This window comes from Ruditapes philippinarum, unplaced genomic scaffold, assembly GCF_026571515.1.
Source record: "Ruditapes philippinarum isolate M1 unplaced genomic scaffold, ASM2657151v2 ctg1620_1_1_1_1, whole genome shotgun sequence".
In the NCBI taxonomy this organism is placed as follows: domain Eukaryota; kingdom Metazoa; phylum Mollusca; class Bivalvia; order Venerida; family Veneridae; genus Ruditapes; species Ruditapes philippinarum.
In genome coordinates, this window is record NW_026858094.1 from 439,688 (window position 1) to 467,001 (window position 27,314).

The 27,314-nt window shown below is 32.3% G+C and overlaps 2 protein-coding genes across 4 annotated transcripts in view; one reads left to right on the forward strand and one right to left on the reverse strand.

The window, feature by feature from the left end:
* Positions 1-731: 731 nt before the first annotated feature.
* LOC132752073 (copine-8-like) lies at positions 732-26,064 on the reverse strand. 2 transcript variants are annotated; one of them, XM_060742349.1, is made up of 20 exons: positions 25,970-26,064; positions 23,887-23,927; positions 21,799-21,845; positions 20,953-21,056; positions 19,452-19,491; positions 18,651-18,724; positions 17,406-17,437; positions 16,672-16,700; positions 16,251-16,354; positions 15,631-15,735; positions 14,763-14,804; positions 12,734-12,809; positions 11,959-12,077; positions 11,409-11,561; positions 5,698-5,773; positions 4,942-5,069; positions 3,849-3,951; positions 3,307-3,364; positions 2,367-2,440; positions 732-1,843 (listed from the first exon to the last, which is right to left on the reverse strand). In XM_060742349.1, exons 1-20 carry the CDS (start codon positions 26,044-26,046, stop codon positions 1,643-1,645), a joined length of 1,683 nt encoding a protein of 560 aa, XP_060598332.1. In that variant the 5' UTR covers positions 26,047-26,064; the 3' UTR covers positions 732-1,642. The 2 variants fall into 2 exon arrangements, with proteins under 2 accessions (XP_060598332.1, XP_060598331.1); XM_060742348.1 differs by lacking the exon at positions 25,970-26,064 and adding an exon at positions 25,194-25,543.
* Positions 26,052-27,314, forward strand: part of LOC132752072 (constitutive coactivator of PPAR-gamma-like protein 1) — a 28,517-nt gene continuing 27,254 nt past the window's right edge. The window contains exon 1 of one of the 2 annotated variants that reach the window (XM_060742346.1): positions 26,052-26,981. In XM_060742346.1, coding sequence (XP_060598329.1) covers positions 26,264-26,981 — 718 coding nt within the window. In that variant the 5' untranslated portion in view covers positions 26,052-26,263. The remainder of the gene's footprint in view (positions 26,982-27,314) is intronic. The other variant, XM_060742347.1, reaches the window with a different exon arrangement.

The following is a 27,314-nucleotide window of genomic DNA, read 5'->3' on the forward strand; positions in this document are numbered from 1 at the left end:
AAGTCAATTTATGGAAAGTGTCATTGAAACAAACATAAGAATATATACAAAATGGTTAAATTGAGCAAGATTTTTATGAAATACTATGTTAAAGCACTTAGGCAAAAGTTAAATTTCTAAAGGATGCTCGATTGTATCTGCCATTTTTCTGCACAAATTTCAATTTTCATGAAAAAAAAAATTTTATGAGATAAAAATCAAAATGCTGTTTGTTAATATGACTTATTTTATTACTCTGTTGTGATTTTCTTAGAATATGTAGTATTCTTATGAAATAAGTGGTATAGAAAGAGTTGACTTTTATTTTGATCAAGATCTATAGACAATTATGTATAAATGTATTAACATTGTCATGGGTTTATTATAACATAATCTCTATATAAACTATACATATACACTGTCTATGTACATAAAAAAAATTTTAGGTAACAAATTGAACAATGATAATGATGCCATTCTTTATGAAATCCATCAAATCTTTATGAAGAATTTTAGGCTATGAATGATGTATGTACAACAAAATCAAATTCAAATTAAACACAGTAATTTGCAATTTTTTTTATACCTTTAAAAAATTTTTTAGTGTTAACAATAGAAAAAAAATCATTCAAGATGTTTCAATGAAATTACTTAAAGTTTGAATTATAAAAAAAAAATTAAAAAAAAAAAGATGTATAAATAATTTTAATTTTACATGTTTTATACATAAAATATATACATGTTTTGTCTTATAAAGAATCTAATACACACAAAGCCAAGAATGCAACAAATCATGTCATGTTTTTGAAATTGCTAATAATGGACCTTTTCAGTGTTTACAGTTTTATGTAAATTGGCTAGCTTGTTATCCAATTGCTACCCTGAGATATTACAGAGTCACTGGTTGACCTGGTTTACACAAAAGAACACATGGTTATGTTTGTGATACTGTTTGTCAGCAGTTGACCTAGCAATGAATGGCAAAGGTGTGGCTAAATGTTCCGCTACGGAAAACCGGAAAGGTCCATAAACTGGCAAAATTGCACAGAACAAAAACATAAAATTGCATTAGTAAATGTCTACTAATTCTGTATAGTTACATACAAATCTTTACTTCTTCAACATAAAGATAAAGTAATGATGCAAACAATGATTATTCTTAACAACTTTTCTTAACTCTTCATTGACACACAAAAATGTAATAATACAGTGAATCAAAAATGGTCCTTTACAAAAATTAAATTGGAAGAACTTGACTGAACTCAACATATATGGTATTTGTAAAAAAATTAGTTCTAATCTAAGGCCCTTGTCAGCCATCTTTCGATAGATATACAGATTACAGCCATCTGTATTTTGTTCTGAAGGTGGGAGCGAATGTTCCAGTTATAGCCATCTGTCTTTTATTGTGAGGGCTAGAATGAAACTTCCAATGAAACCCATCTGTCTTTTGTTCTGAGGGTGGGAGAGAATGTTCCAATTATAGCCATCTGTCTTTCATTGTGAAGGCTAGAATGAAACTTCCAATGAAAACCATCTGTCTTTTATTTTGAGGGCTAGAATTAAGGTTTCTATAACCATCTGTCTATTATTCTGAGGGCCAGAGTGAATAATCCAATGATAACTACCTGTGGCAGAGAATTGGCAGATGATAACTACCTATCTACTGTTCCGAGGGTGGGAGAGAATGTACAGATGATATTGTTAGAGATCTCTGTAATGGAGGTTTAGGTTTGATCCCTCGAGATTTCATATATGACAAGAACTGGTCTGGTATTTCCTCTAACACCTCCTTTGCAAGACGTGCCTGAACAGAGGCTGGGTTCTCTCCTTGTCTACCCTGAAACTCCTTGAATGGGACAAACTGAAACAGTAAACAACACATTATAAAATAGTCTTCTTTGACCACTTGATTCTTTAAATTGCTTATCAATATATCTACCTTTTATTATGTAAGTAGTTCTATAACATGTGCTTTCGTGCCTGAACCATGTAAAGTAAATGGTGTACAGCCAATAATGTGCAGTTCATAATGTACAGTAAATGATGTACAGTAAATAATGTACAGTAATCAATGATGTACAGTTAATAATGTACAGTAATCAATGATGTACAGTAATCAATGTACAGTAGAAAAATGTACAGTAAATAATGTACAGAAAACAATGTACAGTAAATAATGTACAGTAAACTATGATGTACAGTAAATGATATAAATTAAAACAAATTCATGACTTCCTTTATCGCTTTCATCTAAACATAGTTTTTTCTGACTTATTCAATTATCTGAATATTACATAAAATGAAAAGCAGCTACCAGTACTTGTGTTGAGTGTAAATAATACACACAATAAATTTATATAACAAATTCTCTTAAATTAACTTACCTGAACAATATCTCGCTCGGCATATTTTCCTCTTGATGACAATCTCACATCATCCCCATCTAATACTTCCATTGCTGAAACAAATATATATATTACAATGTCATTATACCTAGCTTATATATCAGTCACTGTTTTCTCAAATACAATCTATTTTGTAAGTTAATCATTATGAAAAATATGCTGTGACAATGAGGCATGAATTATTTTACTTACATGTTAATGATTCTTAGTTTCACAACTAGTTGATAATATAAGGTATACTTTGTGCATTACCTTAAGACAAAGTGTTGGTATCACAAATAGAATTATTGATCGAACATACATTATTTTTGATATCTCATGTTAGATTCAGACCATCGGCATGAAGGAGAAAAAGACATTAGTTTAATTAAGTACATAAAATAAAAAGTGTATATATGAAAATATATCAATCTTACACCGGCTGCCGGTACAAACCGGAATATCTAGCTGGAGAGTGACTGTTTACGGCGGTAACAAGGCTCTGCCGAGAGCTAGATATTCCTGTCTGCACCGACAGCCGGTGTTTGATCCTTTTTCTTGCATATTACATATCAGTTATTTTCAGAGCAGAAACTACCAACTGATATTCTCATTATGCACTTTTTTCTTAAAGTAGCATATGAACATACAACTTCATTTATAACGGTTAAGTGACGTCATCCTAAGAACGCTATTCATTCATAAAATGCGCGCGTCAATGATGTCATTTAAAGCACGCGACTTGTCTTACATGGGGGGTGTAAGACAGGGTTTTCTAGTACCAGTGTGAACGGTAGATAATCCTGTCTGATATGCAAGAAATCATCATATTTCATGTCTCATTCAAGATATACCTATTTCTTTTTTGTTAATATGCACACTGAATGATCATTAAAATGGTTCATGTAATATTGTTATGCCCTTGTAAATCTAGTTTTACCTTCAAAATCAGCATCCCCTACCCCAATAATGATGATAGAGACTGGAAGAGATGCTGCCTGCAATGAACAAAAAAGAAAAACTTCTTCAGTAATCTAACATAATTCATACATTATTCATAAACTATTTTAGAATCTGCTTTTCCTTTAGTTTTAAGAAAACTTGTAAAATAAGCAAATCATAAGCTTGGAATAAAGTCAGCAATATTTGTACTTACACAAGTTCCACCTAATGATCATAGGACTTCAAGTGATTTTACTTTAGATGTATCCATTTCAAACAATAAACAAAAACACCACACCAATTCAGCATCCAACATAATTATATAGTTTGGTCAAACTGTATAGACAAACAAATTGGTCTGGCCCAATGATGGTGACATAGAAATTAAATTTCATTGAATTTGAAAGAAAGAATTTAGAATTAGAAATTTGTAAAAATAGAATTTACATATTAGAATTTGAAGAGATAGAATTAATAGTTTAAAGTTGGAAAAGATAGAATTTAGAGTTTAAAACTTGAAAAGATCCTCACTGTACTTACATTGACAATAGCTTCACATGTTTGAGGCATGTCTGTTATAATACCATCTGTGATTATCAGTAGAATGAAATATTCATCACCATTTTTCTTAGCTTCTGCAAATCTAAAAATAAACATCAGACTGTATTTAAAAAAGCTCATAGAAAATCCTTAAAAAAACACAGCTGGAATGAAAATTTATATTATTGTCACTTTCAGTTTCTAGTTTTAGTTCATAAAATTAACCCTAGAAAATGGGTCAAAGACAGAAAAGGCCAGGTTGCATTTGTATAACAAATATCATGATGCTGTGATGTTACGAAAAAAAAGTTTCCAATGACTATTTAAGTCGATAAACAGGAAGTGGATGAGCAACAGATCTGCAACTAAAATCCCACTGTATGGGACCACATGTCAATGCTGTATGCCAATTATCAAAAGGCTGTGATAAGTAGTTGCTGAGAAAACTGTTACGAAAATTTCCTACCATTGACCATTATGTCGAAAATTTAACTAAGTCAGTAAACATGAAGTAGATGAGAGACAGACACACGGTATGGGAGCATGTGTCAATGCTGTATGCCAAATATCAAAAGGCTGTGATAGGTAGTTGCTGAGAAGACTGTTACCATAAAAATATTTCCCCGACCGCCCACCACCCGACATTCACCATAATATAACCTGGGTTTGTACCAGTGCAACCCGGCCAAAAAACGATACATTTATTGCTGAATTTCAAAATTAACAAAAAAATATATAAAATAAGTTTAAATAACAATCCACTTTTCACTTTATTATCTTAAAATGCATTGTGTATATCACTTTTAGCACTACATGTATTAATTTTCATAATTTCCAAATGGAAACAAATTGTGTTCATAATGCAAAAATGACCAAAGGAATTTTAAGAACTTAACCTTGAATGTGAAGGTGGAACATAGTATTTACAGAAAAAAATATTTGTATTGTCTTCCAAAACAGATTTGATAACTCATATAAAAATATGTTTACATTTCATAATAAAATAGAGACATTTAAGCTGGTGTAAATGATATGATATGTACTGAAAAAGTTAAACAAGGAAATATTTGTATACTGTCAATCTGCCGCTTACCTTGCAACATGATTTATACATGGAGCGAAGTTTGTTGGTCCGTATAGTTGAACAGACTGTATAGCTTTATGGTAAGACTCTACTACACCTTCTATACCTTCACAATAGGGATTCTGGGGATTACCATTCTATAAATATATAATTAAATATTGTTACTTTTACTGGAATGTTAAAAAGTACAAATTTTTAAAACCAAACACATGTCAAACTAGCCTATATATGGGTAAGCAATGCTAATTTTGAAGGTAACAGATTTAAAGAGAATACAATGTTCCATGAAACAATGGTTATAATTATGTGTAGGCCTCTTTAAAGTGACAGTATGCCCATCCAAGAGTTAAGAGTCAGTGTGTAAGGTAAAGTAAAAATAACTTTTTACTATAAATGTTGAATATTTCATATTATACTTCATAAAAATAAACAATAACCTAATTAATACTAATACTAAATAGGGATAAAGGGCCATTTCTATTGTTATTTTCTTTTGTTTAATAGAGGGCCATGGCACCTTATTCTATTGTTCCCTTTTGTTTCCAGTATACCCCTCTTACTACTTTGTTGTGCAGGGGCATAAAAATGCAAACTGGACATTTTTTACTGCTTGATTATTTCAGATGACTTCATTTCAATATAAAATTAAAACACTATGAAACAAGTATTTAAAGGTAAGTCTAAGACTTTTCTCTTCATAGTGATATATTGGTGTCATAGGCAAGAAATTAACACTGTCATTGGCTAAAATGAGGATGTACTTACTAGGGCAAATTCATGTGACACAACGCCATTTGGAGGTAATCTAGCACCAAAACCTAGGGCTGGGAATAACTGATCCCTATAATATAATCAATCAGAATGTTAATACTTTCATAAACTGTACTATCAAAATATTTCATTTATATTGTCAAAGTTTGCATTTTGGTACAAAATCGATTAATTTCAGTCAAAAACTATCAGTTAGTATCTGATAATAACTGTTAAGCAATGAAACATAATTAATTTGAAATATATATCTGGTGTACGTCTATTTAAGTATATTTTATTGATGAATGCATCTTAAAGGAGGGTGTATCTAATAGGTTAGTGCATCTTATAGATGAGTGGTGCTTGTAAGTAAATATATCTTATATGTGAGTTATTCTTGTAGGTGAATATATCTTATAGGTGAGTTCATCTCTTAGATAAATGACTCTTAAAGGCTGATACATTTTATAGGTCAGTGCCTCTTATAGGTAAATATATCTTGTATGTGAATGCATTTTGAAAAATTAAGTGTACGCTTAAGTCTGTAGTCTGGTATATATTTCATCTATTAGATGGTCTTGTTTCGACAGAATATCCTTCTATAAGCTGGAATTACTAGATTACATCAATTTCAAAAGTCGAATTTTTTATATGAGTCCTGGGTTTTGCTCAAAGCTTGCGCTATGCTCGGTATTTCCCAGGTGTCTCTTTGGCATTTTTAAGTAACTGAGTATTTGCTTGAAAGTTGCTCCCATTTATTACCGCATTTGCGCATTTGGCACCCTCGCATATTCAATTATGCAGTCTTGGCACGCATATGCCAGAAGTTATCGCATTTACGCATCTTGGCACCCTTGCATAGGGTAATTACGCAATCTTGGCACGCATATGCCGGAAGCAGGCACATCTGTCCTTAAATGCTCAGTAACTTTCGCATGTAAAATTTTGCATTTAACTGGTTTATTCGGTTGCTGGAATTTTCTTTGTTATGCTAGGGACATTTAGTTGTCATATCCTAGCATGACATACTTAGATGCGGCCAAACATTCCAATACATTTTATTTCTAGTCATAAAATTGTTTCTAGTCTCAACTTTGTTCCTTATAATGTTATTTTATGTTTATTATTATTATTGATTACATTAAATAAGTGGTACATGCTATGCTGGCATCAAGATCTGAAATAAGCTTGAAATAATTAAATTGATATGTAAAGTTATGAATTGTTTATATTGATTATTCCAATCCATAAATAATACCGATTATTTCTGCATAGAAATAACTCGAGTTTATTTTGGTAAGAATAATTGGGTTTTTCTTCGTGCTATTTATAGCACATAATCGGACTGGTTCTGTTAATACTACCGGTGTCGAGTATAAATACCAGTCACCGGATGTACAATTCCTTTCCGCTTTTACAACCAAAAAGAAACACAACGTATTCCCACCCGCCACACCCATTTATCATTCAAACTCCTGTGTATTATTGTCTGCATTATGGCATAATTTCAATAAATATGTAGGAAATGTTTTTCATATATGTACATTACTGTGTTTATTGTTATAAATGACATGTTGTTTCCGATGGATACTGCTGCTGGTTGTGCTTATATTTCAGTTGTACATGAGGAATTTAGCGATTATTGCTGGCATACCCGTACCGCAAGTCACGACTAACTCCTAAGAAACACACTGACGGCGACAAAGTTCCAACATCATCGTTTAAGCGGAAGGCAGTTTGGGAAAATATCGAAAAGATGTTCAAAACAAAACTTTAACAGTGTTTCGTTTATATTGTCTGATTTTATTGACATGTCAATTATGAATACATTATAGCACTCATTTAAATATTCGACCCCTCTTCGGTTTGGTCCGTGTAGTTTACGAGAATTAATGTGGAGTATATAAGTCATATTTTGAAAGTCAGGCCAGCTTAATGTGAAGGTTTTCGTTAATTCGCAATAGCGCAGTCGTTTAAGAGAATGCCTGATAATTGAGAGGTCTGTGGTTCGATCCTTACTGATGACATTCTTTTAGGCTTTACTCTCTCTTTATTTTTGCAGTATATTTTAATGGAACGGATTTGTAGTGTGTGTTACGGCATTGAAAAGACATTTACTGATTTTAATCCGTTTTAATTTTAAACATGAATTCTTAAAACATGTTATTTAAAAAGAGTATAGACTTTACGAAATTAAGTAAAACATAATAAAACAAAACGAACAACATAAAAAATAATCATGTGTAGCTTTAATAATGTTGAAAGTATTAATAATAAAACAAGAGGGCCATGATGGCCCTGAGGTCGCTCACCTGTATATAGGCCCCCCCAACCCCCACCCAACGTTGCAGGGACAATTTAACCCAAGGGCTTTTATTTGTACAAACTTGGTAGACCAATAAGAAGATGTTTCATGCTAAACATCTAAGCTCTAGCTCATTGGGCTTTTTAAAAGAATATTTTTTTAAAGTTTTTACTATACACATACATGTATAGTTAAAAACAATGACACCCCTGGGGCCGGGCCAGGGCTTTTATTTGAACAAACTTTGTAGACACTTACTAGAAGATGTTTCATGCTTAATATCTAAACTCTAGCTATTTGGGTTTTTTCAAAGAAGATTTTAAGTTTTTGCTATATACACATATACATGTAAAGAAAATCAATGACCCCCGGGGCGGGGCCAATTTTGACCCCAGGTCTTTTATTTGAACAAACTTGCTAGACACTCACTAAAAGATGTTTCATGCTTAATATCTTAACTCTAGCTATTTGGGTTTTTTCAAAGAAGATTTTTTAAGTTTTTGCTATACACATATAAGGAAAACCAATGACCCCCGGGGCGGTGCCAATTTTGACCCCAGGGCTTTTATTTGAAAAAACTTGGTAGACACCTATTAGAACATGTTTGATGCAAAATATCTTAGCCATAGCTCTTTGAGTTCTTTAAAAGAAGATTTTTTAAGTTTTTACTATATGCATATAGGGAAAATCAATGACCCCCCGGGGCGGGCCAATTTTGACCCCAGGGCTTTTATTTAGACAAACTCGGTAGACACTTATTAGAATATGTTTCATGCTACATATCTTAGCTCTAACTCTTTTGGTTCTTTAAAAGAAGATTTTTTAAGTTTTTACTATATGCATATAGGGAAAATCAATGACCCCCCCCCCCCGGGCGGGGCCAATTTTGACCCCAGGGCTTTTATTTGAACAAACTTGGTAGACACTTATTAGAACATGTTTCATGCTAAATATCTTAGCTCTAACTCTTTTGGTTCTTTAAAAGAAGATTTTTTAAGTTTTTACTATATGCATATAGGGAAAATCAATGACCCCCTGGGGCGGGCCAATTTTGACCCCAGGGCTTTTATTTAAACAAACTTGGTAGACACCTATTAGAACATGTTTGATGCTCAATATCTTAGCCATAGCTCTTTGAGTTCTTTAAAAGAAGATTTTTTAAGTTTTTACTATATGCATATAGGGAAAATCAATGACCCCCCGGGGCGGGGCCAATTTTGACCCCAGGGCTTTTATTTGAACAAACTTGCTAGACACTCACTAAAAGATGTTTCATGCCAAATATCTAAGCTCTAGCTCTTATGGTTTTTTAAAAGAAGATATTTAAAGTTTTTTCTTTCGGTTGCCATGGCAACCAGAGTTCTGCATGGAATTAAATTCTTTGAACAATTTTTAAAGGTGACCACCAAAGGAACATTCCTGTGAAGTTTGGATGAAATTGGCTCAGTGGTTTATGAGGAGATGTCATTTAAAGTAAAAGTTTACGGACGGACGGACGACGGACGGACGCCGGACGGACGGACGAAAAGCGATCACAAAAGCTCACCCTGTCACTTTGTGACAGATGAGCTAAAAAGAACATGGACCAACGCGGACTCGAACTTAAAACATCTATGGCACTTAGATTATAAACTCGTGCTTTACCTTATTGCGCTATAACGATCAGTTCACTTAATTCATAGATGCAAATCAAATTAAATTCCATCGTACAGCGTACATCTCACGGAACTTTTCGAAAATCTACCGATGATTAATATATTGTGTGCATCGACCGTGTAATCAGTATGTAATTGACAGGTTAATAAAACCAAACAATAACCAACTGGTGTTATGTTGACATTTATAAATATGTGAAAGGATAACATTTTAACAAACTTGTATGAAATTGTGCAACAATGTTCATGTAAATTTTTTCTTGTCGCATCTTGACGGAAAATTCTGGCAGCCGAGAACCAGTCATGTTTTATGTATAAATTTTTCAAAACCGTTTCTCTCGATGGCCTCTATGGTACATCCTTCGGGAAAATAGGTTCGTAAACTATTTACGCTTAAGTCTCTAGTCTGGTATATATTTCATCTATTAGATGGTCTTGTTTCGACAGAATATCCTTCTATAAGCTGGAATTACTAGATTGCATTAATTTCAAAATTGGAATTTTTTATATGAGTCCTGGGTTTTGCTCAAAGCTTGCGCTATGCTTGGTATTTCCCAGGTGTCTCTTTGGCATTTTTAAGTAACTGAGTATTTGCTTGAAAGTTGCTCCCATTTATTACCGCATTTACGCATTTGGCACCCTCGCATATTCTATTATGCAATCTTGGCACGCATATGCCAGAAGTTATCACATTTACGCATCTTGGCACCCTTGCATAGGGTAATTACGCAATCTTGGCACGCATATGCCGGAAGCAGGCACATCTGTCCTTAAATGCTCAGTAACATTCGCATGTAAAATTTTGCATTTAACTGGTTTATTCGGTTGCTGGAATTTTCTTTGTTATGCTAGGGACATTTAGTTGTCATATCCTAGCATGACATACTTAGATGCGGCCAAACATTCCAATACATTTTATTTCTAGTCATAAAATTGTTTCTAGTCTCGACTTTGTTCCTTATAATGTTATTTTATGTTTATTATTATTATTGATTACATTAAATAAGCGGTACATGCTATGCTGGCATCAAGATCTGAAATAAGCTTGAAATAATTAAATTGATATGTAAAGTTATGAATTGTTTATATTGATTATTCCAATCCATAAATAAGTGATTCTTATAGGTGAGTATATGAGAGTGACTCTTATAAGTGAATATATCTTATATGAGAGTGACTCTTATAAGTGAATATATCTTATAGGTGAGTGACTCTTATAGGTGAGTATATGAGAGTGGCTCTTATAGTTGAGTGGCTCTTATAGGTGAAAATATCTTGTAGGTGAGTGACTCTTGTAGGTGAGCATATGAGAGTGACTCTTATAAGTGAATATATCTTATAGGTGAGTGACTCTTGTAGGTGAGTATATATGAGTGGCTCTTATAGTTGAGTGGCTCTTATAGGTGAAAATATCTTATAGGTGAGTGACTCTTGTAGGTGAGTATATATGAGTGGCTCTTATAGTTGAGTGGCTCTTATAGGTGAAAATATCTTGTAGGTGAGTGACTCTTGTAGGTGAGCATATGTGAGTGACTCTTATAAGTGAATATATCTTGTAGGTGAGTGACTCTTGTAGGTGAGTGGCTCTTATAGGTGAGTGGCTCTTATAGGTGAGTGGCTCTTATAGGTGAGTCAATTTTATAGGTGAGTGGATTGTACACTTGAGTATAATTATGTTAGTATTAGTGTGATACACAAAAATTAACTAATCATCATGCAACACATTAGATGAGCGGATATCATAATCATTATCATAATAAACTTACGAATCATAATCTTTGATAATTTCACCAACAGATCTCAATGCTGTGGCATATGGACTTGGTCTATATGGACTGATGTAATGTAAAGATGATGGGGATTTTGGGTCACCATTTGATGCTGTGAAATCTATTGCAAATGTACAGTTCAACTGTGTGCTGAAAACAACAGATAAAATGATTCATTTTCCCATGCAAGAAACAGTTACTTTTACGTGCTTGTAAAGATTTAGAGACAATTACAAAAAAAATCATGCAGAACAAGTGATCTTTGAATAATTTAAATAAACCGAATGTTTTGTTTTACTCTCTATGATTCAAGTGCATATAAACTGGCTAAAATAAGCGAAAGTAAAGTTAAAAGACTGAATGCTGTCTTGAAACATCATTTAAGAGATGAGAATAATTAATTATTCTTCAGTATTCGAAAAAAAACAACAACACTTTGTGCATTTCATGTGAAATATTAAGGGTATATTTAAACTGCAACATTCTCTTTACAAAATTTGTCTCAACATTAAAGAGTATTGATACTGTAAAAGGATAGATAACATACCCTCCTCTGACATAATCAAGGAAAGTGTAGACCTTCTCTATCCTTATATTCATTAATTCAACAGTTCCAGAGTTTGTATACTTTGCACCTTTCTTTTTCTTCTTTTTCAAACTTATACACTGAAAAATAAAAATATTTAGTTACAGTCATGTTCCTAATTTTTACTGATCTTACTTTTTTTTATTACATTGTAAATTCAAACAAGAGCTGTCAGTAGCACAGCCTGCTCACTTTTAAGTGCTTGATAGTAAAACAAGAACCTAGATAATATAAAATTTTAGTCCAACACTGCTGACAAAGGTTTTGCACTTTCACTTCAGACTTTTAACTGACAGTGAAAAGTCCAAAGATCACCAAGAATATGTAGGCATAAGTTGGCTAATGTCTTCAATAGGATAAGAAAATAATAGCTTTCTCTCATTTAAAAATCTGACCTATTAAGTATTTATAAATGAACTACCAGTAGATAAATAAGTTAAGTTTTCACATTATTTATTAAATCTTGATTGTAAAGAAAGCTTTCAGATTATTTGAACCACTGTTGAGTCCTTTCCTTTGAACCAGTACTGGTGTCAAATAAGGAAATATGGTCATGAACACAGTAGGTCTTGAACTCACAGTACCTATTTTCAGAAGGACACTTTACCACAAAGTCAATTCCACTCACTACTATGGGATTTTTACCACTCGCTCGGAGAAAAACAAAATTATCAATAGTTACTTTATGGAAAAGCTATTTTCTTAAAGTGGAACCATATAGTGTAAACTATTTTACCTCATAAACATTTGTATTACTAGGCCCTCTTGTCAATTCTCTCAATGTAGTTGTGAAATCTCCAATAAAATCATGACTGAAATTATACCAAAGTTTTTTATCAACATATACCGGGTATATACAATGTACAAACATATAAATATTTGTCAAGTATTTCATATAGTTATTCCATATTGCTTCTTTTATTTGAATTTGTGATCATATAGATTAAAAAAAAATATATGCCATCAGCAGACTAACAGTAAAGGATCTTGTGTAAAATCTAAAGAAACTAGAACTGCCACTATCATGGCTTGAATACCCCCGCATACCACTTTGTCAGAATCAACAGTGGCCATTTAGAGCTCAAGGATAACCTCCCTGCCAAATCTGAGGTTACTAAGCCAGTGCATTGCTAAGTTATGTATTCTACATGCTTCAAATGTGAAAATGTCAAAATCAATACATTGCGGACAGGACATTCTTTAGCAATTGAGAAGAAAAGCTTTTTTTTTGTCAAGGTCCCTGTGACCTTTGACCCAGTGACCTCAAAATCAATAGGGGTCACCTTATAGTCATGATCAACATCCATGCCAAATATGAAGACTGTGGGTCAAAGGAATCTAAAGTTATTGGGCAGACAAACTTTTTGAAGTCAAAGTCCCTGTGACCTTGACCTTTGACCTGGTGACCTCAAAATCAATAGGGGTCATCTACTAATCATGACTAACCTCCATTACAAATATGAAGACAGTGGGTCAAAGGAATCTTAAGTTATTGGGCGGACAAGCTTTTTGAAGTCAAGGCCCCTGTGACCTTGACCTTTGACCTGGTGACCTCAAAATCAATAGGGGTCATCTACTAATCATGACTAACCTCCATTACAAATATGAAGACTGTGGGTCAAAGGAATCTTAAGTTATTGGGCGGACAAGCTTTTTGAAGTCAAGGCCCCTGTGACCTTGACCTTTGACCTGGTGACCTCAAAATCAATAGGGGTCATCTACTAATCATGATTAACCTCAATGCCAAATATGAGGACTGTGGGTCAAAGGAATCTTAAATTATTGGGCGGACAAGCTTTTTGAAGTCAAGGCCCCTGTGACCTTGACCTTTGACCTGGTGACCTCAAAATCAATAGGGGTCATCTACTAATCATGACTTACCTCCATGCCAAATATGAAGACTGTAGGTCAAAGGAATCTTAAGTTATTGGGCGGATAAGCTTTTTGAAGTCAAGGCCCCTGTGACCTTGACCTTTGACCTAGTGACCTCAAAATCAATAGGGGTCATCTACTAATCATGACTAACCTCCATGCCAAATATGAAGACTGTGGGTCAAAGGAATCTTAAGTTATTGGGCGGACAAGCTTTTTGAAGTCAAGGCCCCTGTGACCTTGACCTTTGACCTGGTGACCTCAAAATCAAAAGGGGTCATCTACTAATCATGACTTACCTCCATGCCAAATATGAAGACTGTAGGTCAAAGGAATCTTAAGTTATTGGGCGGACAAGCTTTTTGAAGTCAAGGCCCCTGTGACCTTGACCTTTGACCTAGTGACCTCAAAATCAATAGGGGTCATCTACTAATCATGACTAACCTCCATGCCAAATATGAAGACTAAGGGTCAAAGGAATCTTAAGTTATTGGGCGGACAAGCTTTTTGAAGTCAAGGCCCCTGTGACCTTGACCTTTGACCTCAAAATCAATAGGGGTCATCTACTAATCATGACTTACCTCCATGCCAAATATGAAGACTGTAGGTCAAAGGAATCTTAAGTTATTGGGCGGACAAGCTTTTTGAAGTCAAGGCCCCTGTGACCTTGACCTTTGACCTGACCTCAAAATCAATAGGGGTCATCTACTAATCATGACTAACCTCCATGCCAAATATGAAGACTAAGGGTCAAAGGAATCTTAAGTTATTGGGCGGACAAGAAAAAACCGACGGACGGCCGGCCGGACGGACGGACAAGCTGATTCCAGTATACCCCCCTTACAACTTTGTTGTGCGGGGTATAAAGAAGAAGATGAAAACAAAATCCATACCCTCCATCAGCATCCCAGTCATGGCATTCTATCTTAATTGACCTGAAAAGTAAATGTCAAACACTACTTTCATTAACTTCCAACCTAATTTTATAAGCAATTCTACAACTATTAAATACTTATTGTTCAGTTACATCAAAACAAAATGCTGAATAAGACTTTCCTATATAAATATAAAAACATCAAAAATATCCACTAAATCATTTCAGCAGATCTTGTAAATGCTATACAGTATATGTATATTTATATTGATATTTCTGTTATAAAATTTACAATAAAAAATTATGAAGATCTTAAGCACAGAAGTAAATTAATAAAATTCTTCATAAGTCCAATTTTAGCAATATGCACTTATGATTTCTATGTCCGGTATAACAAAATAAGTATCAATTAAACAAAAGTTTTTATTATTCAAATTGACTGGTTAACTCAACATACCTGTCACATCATATAGACTGGTTAACTGTTATATATATATATCAAATAGACTGGTTTACTATACCAATACTATACCAATAATATCATATGGGCTGGTTAACTAAATATATCTATCATTTTAAATGAACTGGTTAACAATACATATCTATTATATCAAATAAAACTGGTTAACAAAACATACTATTATATCAAATAAAACTGGTTAACAATACATACCTATTCTATCAAATAAAATTAGCTAACTTTACATACCTATTATATCAAATGAAACTGGTTAACAATACATACTATTATATCAAATAAAACTGGTTAACTTTACATACCTATTTTATCAAATGAAACTGGTTAACAATACATACCTATTATATCAAATGAAACTGGTTAACAATACATACCTATTATATCAAATGAACTGGTTAACTTTACATACCTATCATAATCCCCATTACAGAGTGATCTAACAGAAACTGTCATAGGTTTCCACGTGGGATTTAATGTCTTTTTGATCACTTCTGTTCTATGTACAACAGTGTAACTGGAAAAGAATATTACCCTATTTAACTCGGTAATCATTGTTGTACTGTTAACAATTCATTATTACCTGTTGGGTATATAATATTCACCATCAAAAAAGGTAAGAAGCTATGAGCTACACTGTACCAAGTTAAGAGCTATGGCTACTTTTGAGTTTCACTGACAGTGGAAGCGGCCTTGTGTTTCTGTTTGCATTATTTCAGGTACATTCAACCTTTTTTATGCTCAATCTAACATTCTTACCTTGTATATATGAAACATAAACAGTTTATGAATTGTTCGGTAAAAACAGCAAATGATGTTGTATATGAAATTCATATTTGAGCCGCGTCACGACAAAACCAACATAATGGGTTTGCGACCAGCATGGATCCGCACAGTCTGATCAGGATCCATGCTGTTCGCTATCAGTTTCTTTACTTGTTATAGGGTCTGTAAGCGAAAAGCATGGATCCTGATCAGACTGCGCAGGCTGGTCTGGATCCATGCTGGTCCCAAGAAAATTGATGATAATACCTGCCGTCCTCATTGGCTCTATAAAATGTAAGGAATGGATCTGACTTTCCAAAGAAATCTTTCTTGTCCAGTTTGTGTGCACAAAACTGCATGATTACTTGTTCCTGTTTATATAATTAGGTTTTATTATTACATAATTTTATGTTACTGAAATATTACATGTATTACATAGTTTATACTTCAGACAAAGTTCCTTTTCAAACCCAAATTTTTGCTTATTACTTTCTGTAAAAGGTATTAAAGTAAAAGTCAATAGCAAAATTGTTTTCATTTTCTTTCCACTAGGGTCAAGTTTGTATTTACATGTCAAAGAATTTTGTCAATGGAGACATTGTTATTCAGTACATTTCTTAATTGTGTAAAGTATACTCTTCAAAGATTTCTTTTAAAAATGTATCATATCTTCATTCAAAGAACTCACCTTACAGCTACTTAACTCCTCAGCACTTACTGTAAACAAAATAAACAGTTGTACAAATTACATTAAAATTTCATCATTATATAAACATAATGTTATTGAGTGAATAACATACAATATCTTCTATGGGCAAATGAATTTTTTTCAAATATAATTTTTGAACATTTTAAATAAAATTCTGCTGCACTTTTAATAACAATTTACATGTATTTCAAGAGAACATCAATACACCCATAAACACTTTCTATATGAACTACGTAAATAACCAAGGTATATCGAGTGAAAACATATGAGTTGTTTCCCTTATCTTTGAGTGAATTCGATATCTCTTATGCTAAAACAATACAAATTAAGCCATTTTTAAACTGCTAGTTTGTTGTGATTTAATGTCAGATTCCAAAAATTATTATACCAATGGAAAGCTTTGGATCTTAGCTTCGTCACAGTATGTACTTCAACACAACTTTTATGATCAAAGTATTTGAATAAACTGTTAAACCTACCACATGTTAGACCATTTTACATACAATTTATACAGTGAGACACGCAACGGGTTATCTTTACTCGAAAAACTACTGATAAAAATAGCCTATTGACTGCTAGTTCGGAAAGTGTTTATTGGTGTTTTTTACATATTAAATGCCTGAAAAATGATTAAAATTTTCAATTTAACTATATTCTGTGTAATATTCTCATTCTATACTTTAAAATGTAAACAAAAGTAATGCAATACTTACTTATAATTGAACCCCTGTTTATGTTTGGTCCCCTGAAATTCCAAGAACAATCATAAATTATAACCTCCCACTTAGTTATTTTCTAATTGGTAAGCAAGCAACAATATTAGCATCAATAGAATAGGCCAGGGTTTTGGGCGTTTATTTTCAATTAAGGCCCATTATATGCTAAATGCTTTATATCCAGTATTAAAACATATATTAACACAAGCTTGCCCCTTGTTAAAGCTGCACGCCTCCAGATGAGCCAAAATATTTCAAGAAAATGAAAATTGACAAAAATGTACTAATATTTCAAGAAAGGTAAAAACAATCAAGATCAATGTCAAAATTTACATGTTATTTGCGATTTAAGACTGATTTTGCAGTATTTTATCACCATATTTCTACTGCGTTACCAACGCAGTAAGGGCTTTTTTTGCACATTTTTACCTCTTTTGGTTATTTGCATGGATTGTAATGCCAATTGCAATATGTAAATAACTTTATTTGTTCACCTCACAATATTTTACTGTCAAATACATTATCAAAATTTTCATGAAATTTAACATGAATCTGGAGGCGTGCTGCTTTAAGATGGGAAAAAATATCCATTTCTGAGAGGCAATATGTGCCTTTAATCTGTTAAAATTGTTTAATGGATTAGAACAGTCCATTAAAAAGTTAAAGGATTTCAGCATTAAATAACAAGTATTAAGCTACCAACAGCATAGAGCCTAGCTAGACTGGATGGCAAAGACTGATCATTTTTGGTTCCAGTTGGTTAAGGAACAGGAACAAGTTTTTAACTTACTTAACAAATGGATATTCCACTTTAGCAATATGAAATTGAAATACCTTCAACTAAAAATGTATTGTTCCAAACACAAATTGAGGCATGTCCATTATAAATTAAGGCATGTATATTACACAGTGTAAAGATTTCAATTAAATTAATTAAAATGATTGAATGGCTGAGTGGTTAACACATCCGAATAGTTATCTAAGGATTGCTAGCTGTACAGGTTCAAACCCTGTAAGGGGTGAGCTGTTGTTTCCTGGGGCAAGAAAACTTTACACTTTTTACTCAGCACTGGTTGTTTCCAGAAATGGATTGAAGAATGTATTTAAAAACCTATAGCTTCCTACACTATCAAACTAAAGTAAATTCTGTATAAACTAAAGATTAATTTGATAAAAATTCATAACAATTAATTTGCCAAAAGACAACTTCTTGGGGAGGTTAATAAAATGTTTTTAACTCACGTTAATCTACGTGTAAATCTAGTTCCTGACGCAACAACTTCTCCAAGAGTACACTCCATCCTTCCAAGGAAATCCTTAAACACAAAGCAAATCAAGTTATTGTATATATTTCACAAAATTAGATAAATTACATAATTATATAAATTATATAAATATAATATTTCACAATAATTAGGGAATCAACATATAAAAACAATCAGAGTTAAAGGTATGTCTTGTAACTTTATCAACAATATAAATTTAGAATTTGAAAGAAATCAAAATGCTTGATAATAACAAAAAGGTAGTTACACATACCATTCAAACAGTATTTACATGCAAATTCATGTTCTTTTATTTAAACATAGTTACATGTATTTTTATCTACATGTATGTTAAAGTAAGAAACTGTACAGTTATTGGAAAGAAAATGTTTATGCAGCTCAGTAGCACTGCTGATTTGTTAAGTCAGTATTCTGAGGAACCCAGATTCCAGTTCCTATCAGACTGCACATTTTTCTCACCCTGTTCTAGATACTACTATAAAGTGAGTGCAATTGGCAATAGAATTGCCATGCAACCACCAGAGAGCTAAGGAAATCTGAATTTTTTAAAGTTTTACTAAACTCTACAATGCTAGTGATTCGAAACTATAATCCCTTCAATTAATAATGAACAGATGCAAATGCTAAGTAATACAAGTCCATAATGTGAATTCAGCATGATGAATATTAGGAAATGTATGTTAAATATCTTGAAATGATGCCAAAATTACAATTACAACCAATTAAGAGTGTTGAAAGTAAAGATGTGAGAACTTACATGTTTACTTAAGTCTGCAGAAGGAGAATCAATATCATATCTGTAAAAAATAATACAATTGTGTTAACACCTGTTTATAGAGAATCAAAATATTTATCAAGAAAATAATTTGAAAGTAAACAAATAAAATCCTTAAAAACAAATTTATGAAGTCAAAGACACTATTTCCTTTTATTTTTACAAAGAGAAGAAACCATATCAAACTTTTGTAGACCTGGTGATTTACCAACAGAAACAACAGTGTATATACGAGGGATGTCCGGAAGGTTCATATACTTCTTAATTTTTATTCTATAACAATACATACATTTTACAAATTTTGTCAGGGAAATTATACATATCTAGCGAACACATTTATAAAAGATTACTGAACTGTGAGTTACGTTTGAATTTTAACAGTAGTTACATATATACACCGTCATGGAGCACTTTGACAATGTCAACGGCGTCAAATTAACTACACGTTTACAGATGATTCAATTTCTTTTCAACAGCCATGGTACCAGTCTGGTGTATATTTAATATATGTTTTGTTCCTTTGCAATTACTTTATGACTTTCATATACTACAATTTATTTAAAAAACAAAGATGTCACTGGTTTCCATACAGTGTGTGAGATGTCTGTCTTTTTCAAAGAATTTCATAACGCAATCTACGATATTTCGGCCATCTGGAGCGCTCTTATACCTTATTCTGTCATCACCGCTTCTTAATCTTGTTTGACATTTAAACACAAATTGCCTTGAACAATTTATGGCTGAATTTGTTTTTAATGTAACAACTTAAATCTCAGTTGGTGCCATATTATAGTTGCTATGAAGTTAGATAACATTACGTTGCCCCGTTCTTGAATTTGACATCATTTTTGCAACAAATAATTCTTTCACCTTCATTGCCTATAACCGTCATATACAAGCTGTTTATTTATGTATGACGTCATAATTTTCACTAAATATCATGCAATAGTATCCTTTGATGTCACAAAACTAAAATTAGAGTTTGCGTTAAAATTACCTCTTTTATCAAGTATCTATCGTCATGAAATCAAAGTGCTCCGTGATTTGTTGATCATGTTGCCATGGTGATTAGCGCTTTGCGAATATTGGTTTTATCATGTTTTTAAATTAAAAAATATGTAGCATATAAATACTTTAGCAAAATGTTCAATCATTATATTGATATAACTGCTTATAATAATTTTATAGCCTTGTCTAAGAACTTTCCGGACAGCCCTCGTATATCATCATCATCTGCAGTAATCGCCTTACTCTTCATAGAGCATAATCGCGATGAAACTAAAACTATGAAACTAAAACTATTTATTTAATACAAGGCATGAGCAATAACTTTGCATTATAGCATTTTGTGAAATTTTATATGATTTTTTAAAGAAAAAGTCATATCTTTCGACAGTAAAACAAAAATTATATCAAGCTAGAGCAATCATGATTATGAACCACCAAATAGCTGTACATCTGATATAAAACACAAGTAACTTACACTTCTAGTTTTAGCTTCTGACTCTGCTCAAAGAAATAGTGCATCACAAACTTCTTAACAAAGTCTGGATTCAAGTTATTCCAAATAACTTCTGTGCGACCAAACTGTAAAAACAAGTCCATATTAAATAAGAATACAATGCAAACATAAATGAGCCGCGTCATGACAAAACTAACATAGTATGTTTGCGACCAGCATGGATCCAGACCAGCCTGCACATCCGCGCAGTCTGATCACTGTGATCAGGATCCACGCTGTTCGTTATCAGTTTCTCTACTTGTAAAAGGATTGGTAAGCGAACAGCATGGATCCTGATCAGACTGCACGGATGCGCAGGCTGGTCTGGATCCATGCTGGTCGCAAACGCACTATGTTGGTTTTACAAGTTTTACTTTGTAAATATATAAATACCATATTTAATGAATATCTATGTATGTCTCCTATAATATATTTTTGAGTGGTTTTATTCATTTTCATTGCATAATATATCATACAACATTTATTTATGTAGTCACAAATCAATTTTCACAACAAAGGCAATGCAAATCTAATACATTTTCATATTTTAAAGAGGAGATGACTCAATTTCAGAAACGAAGAGCAATCTGCGTATTAAAGCGTTATAATCCTTTCCAGTCTACCAATAGGTATGGTGCAATTTTTCCAGCAGTTATTACATTGATTCATACTATTGTTAAGGTGACCACAAAATGATAAGCATTTCTGGGCATTAAAATATTTTAATATTTTACTGTATTAACTTATTTGTCACTGTCATTTTGTACCTCAACTAGAAAGCATCATTCTGATTTTTAACAAAATAAATTTAACAATTTAAGATTTTACTTCTCTCCACTGCCTTGTTCCCTGGTCCATGGTGAATAGAACAACCACTGAAATAAATTAAGAATTTCATTTCATTGTCATTTCATGAATAACAATATATAAAATGTATTAAGATAGTCAAAATTGACTTCTAAACTCTAAAAGCCCTGACTTTGCATGAAACTGAGACCTTAACCTGTGAGCACTGGACCCAATAATTATAAGCAATAGAAGTCTTCCAAGCAATAAGGGGTATCGTCCAATTTTTATTTTATTTTAGTCTCATCTCTGTACAATTACATATATTTCAACATAAAAGATAAACATTACATTGTACATAGCCATTCTTTAAGTAGAATCACAAGAGACTTAAGATATTTTACATATTTTACAACTAAAACCATATTCAATGTTATGTTATGGGCATATGTATGTGTATATATAAAATATATACACATATATATGCAAAATATATACACATATATATGCAAATACAGTACACATTAAAAAAGTGCATATTAAAACATCACATTATATCAACTGTAAAATCTGCCAATAGTAACAGCTTTAATAAAAGCTCACTATTAAAAGATAAAAACTATAGGTTTTCAAAAAAAAAAAAAAGTGTGCATCTTTATAAAGTGTGCATCTTTATAATATTAATTGTCTAGAGGCTATCTTCGATTATGGAGTGGACTAATTTAGCAGAATACAGAATGCAACTCAATATAGGTTAAAACATGACAGGTCATATTTAAACTGATATAAAATACAGTCCAATTTTGTTAAGAGATAAAATATGTCATAACAAGTCAGTTGTAAAGACAATTATTACAATACATGTAGTTATATATACAAACATCTGACTTTATCCAACGATATTTGAAAGCTGCAGGTCATATGATGCTCTATTTATTGAGCCTAAACTTTTTTTCATATTCAAGGTCACTGTTGTCTTGATCTTTGAGCATCCCAGCCAAAAATCAATTCAAGTCTTTTTCTTCACAGACTTAATCATACTATGATATTTGGAGACATGGTCATAAAGTTATTGACCAGAAAACAATTTCATATTCACATTTTCATATTCAATGTCACTATGATCATACTGATATATTTAAATAAACCTAAGCTCAAACACAATATGTGTCTTCCACTCTTTGAGGTTATCATTCTACAATGTTTGAAGGCTATGGATTAAACTGTCCTCTAGTAATTAAGCTAAAACTATTTTCATGACCAATCCAATGTGTAACCTAGCCAACAAGAGCCATGTTAACATGGTCATTCCCCGCCGAATGTGTTTGCTCATTGGAAGAATGTATATGTAGTTTGATACCTCTAGCAGTTTTTTGAGATAAGCTCAAGACAAAAATTATGAAAAATAACAAAGGCCAATAACTCAAAAATTATACAAGGCAGAGTTATCATTTTTGCACACAGCATTCCTCCTCAATACGATAAATCCACCTATGAAGTTTCATGTTGACATCTTAAAGACTTTTTGAAAACTTTATGCTCCACTCTGGTGAAAAATTAAGTATGAAAAATAACAAAGGGCAATAACTCAAAAATTATGAAGGGTAGAGTTATCATTCCTGTGCACTGCACACCTCCTGAGTGAGATCTATCTACCTATGAAGTTTCATGTTGATATCTTAAAGGCTTTTTTGAGTTATGCTCTGGACAAAAATTAAGTTTGACAAAATAACAAAGGGCAATAACTGAACAATTATGCAGAGTACAGTTATTATTATTGTGCACTGCACTCCTCTTCAATATGATCTATCCACCTATGAAGTTTCAAGTTGATACCTCAAATACTTTTGAGATATGCTCCGGACAAAAATGTGTCAGACAGAAGGTCGGAAGGAGACTTTTTCTATATCCCCTGCCGCCTTTCGGAGGGGGATAATAAAAAAACAAAAGGTGTACTTTTTTTATTGAAAGCTATCATTTAATGAATTCTGAAGGCTGTTCATAAATCCTCTAGTTATTGCAAAGACACAGAATGGTCTATCAACCAACATTTACAAAACATAACAATATTCCCCAGCTTCTTCAAAGGAGTCAATGCATAACAATTAAAGTAAAATGTTTAAAACTTACTAGGATCTGACTTTGAGAAGACATCTGCATCTATCAGGTTTCTGAAAAAAGAAGAAGATATTTTTAAATCATTCAAGTCATCCTTAAAGAATTACTCAACCAGTCCTTTTAAAGGCAGAATCAAATATACTCCAATCTCAGTTCTAACAATTCATATAAGCAAACACAGGGTCTTTCAAATAGAATCTATTTGAAAGACCCTGGAAAATACTTTCAGATATGCACTATTTCAACTAAGAAAATGTAAGAAGCTACACTAAAATATTAGATACAAAAAATGGATAATCCTTCTAAGTCTTAAAACAAACTCATATATTTATCATTATAGTTGTAAATTATGAAATTAGGTATAAGGGTTCTGACTATATCTTAACAATATTATTAACTGCATAACAAAAAAATACTAAATTATGTAGGCGAATGCATGAAAACCTACTTAATCTTACTTCTTGATTTTTTTGTTTATTTAACTTTAATTAATCAAATTGTAACAGTAATCTTAATAATCTTTTCTAATGAATAAAATTTCAACACATGACATGTGCATTTATAATTAAGTTTACTGTATTATTCACAAAACAGCTGTGATATATAAACTCTAATGAAGTTCAACCAATGATAACATCTCAATATTATATTGATTTTATATTCAAAAGACTGAATTTCAATACAGAATTGCATAAAGGCCATTTAAGTGACTTTAAAAGAGTGTCTGATGAATATAAACTGCAAATACATTCTACCATAAACTTAAAAATGTTTGCATATATTGTGTGTGCTTGGTAAAATTTTATCTTATAATTATTAATTTACAACAGTACTTTACAGTTATCTTTACAAGCTTAAAAAGTTCACATATTTCATTTCTGTGTAAACAATATCAAGTGTCTTTCTACTTAAGTATAAAATATCATGAAGTTATTTCTAAAGTTTATCAACCGTAAAAATAATGAAAATAGTTTAACTGTTTGTTGACCTACTTTGTCATAACTATTGTACTTTGTAATTATCATAAAATAGCGAGGTCTTTGTTCCAATATATGAATTGTCACTAAAAAAACAACCACATTTTTCCCTTTTAGGATAATAAAATAAATGGTTTAACTTAATAATATTTATCTTATTGATAAAAGATACTAATATAAATAAATGAGAAAAAAACATACAAAATTTTAAAGATAATTTATAATATTTATTCTTTTTGCCATATTTACAAATTTTCATTATAGGATCAAACAAAAAATTTGCAAATATTAAAGTGAATTAACATTGTGAAATAACTATAGTACATATATATACAGATATACCTGCAGGACAAGGAAAGTTCAATAACACTACTTGGTTGAACCCCAGATCCTGGGGAAAACCCAGCAATTCCTTCTGTTGCCATATTATTTTCCAAATGAATTACAATTTTTCTAACAATTAGTAACAAAAAGAATATCCACAATATCAATATCTTCTACAATTCAATTTCTAAATGAAAACTGTTCACAATATCTCCAATTTAACAGTAAAAACTAAATTCATTATCATATTCTTAAGCCATTTCAAAATTTACTATTTTCTTTTATCAGCAAACATTTCAAAATTGTTGTGCAAATTGTCAACATCTATGTGATGTAAACCGAACATAAAACATGTAAAGACACATTTATTATGAAATATACTAGTGTACTTCTGTATATTGATTATTTTGCAAGGTGGTGGATTCATGCCAAAAAAATATATAAGCCTGATGTAGCCTACAGTATACATTTTATCTACTCTTTCATCTTTTTTACTGCAAATAATGATGAATGGAAATTATGTGAAATTGACTTTAAATTCTTTTTTCTTAAATAATTTTTCATTGGGTGGGATTGCTATTTTGTTAATTAGTAATATGTAAACAAGCAATTTGATAAAGCAGTAGCCTCCCTTGTTTACTGTTTTCTTTATGTAATTACCTCCCTTCATTTAACACAGATTTCATTGTCGGGATTAGTCCTGTGGAAATAAATAAATATAAAAAAGAATAATTATGTCTGATTGATGAATTTTGAGAGGAGAATATAAGGCTCTAAAAAACAGGTTGCACAACCTGCATCCGACTGTCAGTTCTACTAAAGTTGCTGGCGCAGCGCCAGTTCCGGGTTGAAAAATTGTTTCCTCCGCCATGTTATTATTTTTTGGAATGCTGGGATGAAATTCCACATCACGCATGCGTAGTAACGTTTAATGTAGCTGAAGGCCGTTGAGAGCACATGGTGAAAGACGACCGCTAATTTCGGCGTTAAAATAAAGTGACAAGAACTAAAGTATTTCTAAAGACATAAAGCCAAGTATTTAATAAAGATATGTATTAATGTTCTGCTAAATATCTTCGTCTGTTACAATGGGGATCAAGGATTTGCAGGCGTATTTGGAAACTCACTGTTCAAGTGCCTGTCTCTCGGTTGACTTGCTAAAAATATCCAAAAGTTTTATACCAAAGAGGCGTGGCAGGGTGCCTGGTTCAAGCAGATTTTGTTTGATTGTTGATGCAGAAAGCTGTCTTGATAGATTATATGGAGGCTATTTCTCTGACTGGGTGTGTGGTGGGCAATGGAATAGGATGCTGACCTTCCTGTCAAATTTGCTGCAAGCTTGTCAAATGGCCAACATGGAATTGGTTGTATTTTTCAATGGTGCATTGGAAAGTCAAAAAATGGATACATGGTATTCTGGACAGCTCAATCAAAAGAAAAAAGTCAACATGGTTTTGCGACATATTTACAACAGAGGCACACCCCCTCCAAAAGTATGGTGGAATCCGCCAATATTTCTTGGTGGAGCATTACGCCTTGCATTAAGACACCTTGGTATTGGTGTAGCTATGTCAATGGATGATCATGAGCAAGAAGTTATCGCATTTTGTCGTGAACATGGACTACAGGGTATTTTAGGACAAAATGCAGTATATGCAATATTCGATCCACCACGTTATTTCTCCAACCAAAATTTGAAGTTGACATACAAAGGTTCCCTTGAAACAAAGGAATATGTGATGGATGAAATTGCCAAGTCTTTGGATCTGAATCCAAATAGATTCTGCTTGTTTGCAGCATTGTTAGGTGGGCACATTTATTCAACAAAACAGTGTTTTATATAAATCTTAGAGGATGTGTATACAGTATATCACGGTTATCACCTAAATTATGTATAATCCACCAATTACAAAATTTTCAGGTCCATAGACAAAAAAAGTCATTTACATCTTTTCAAAATTTTAAAAGATTAAGATTGTTATCTTCAGACCAAAGCCAAAAAATAACATTTAAGGTTGCCTGTAAAAAAAGTTTTCGGTTTTGCGTCGATATATTTTAATTAAGGTTAGTGCAGGTGAAAGAATGCATAAAGAATTGATATAAAGGACAATGATTTGACTTGAAAAATGATTTTGCTAT

Excerpts from the sequence above, each read along its gene's own strand:
- LOC132752073 (XM_060742348.1), bottom strand. The coding sequence starts at position 25,276 with ATGGCAACAGAAGGAATTGCTGGGTTTTCCCCAGGATCTGGGGTTCAA. Across the intron at positions 17,438-18,650 it reads AGATTTACACGTAGATTAAC|GGGACCAAACATAAACAGGG; the intron begins GTGAGTTAAAAA and ends TTGGAATTTCAG. Across the intron at positions 14,805-15,630 it reads TGTAATGGGGATTATGATAG|GTCAATTAAGATAGAATGCC; the intron begins GTATGTAAAGTT and ends TTTACTTTTCAG.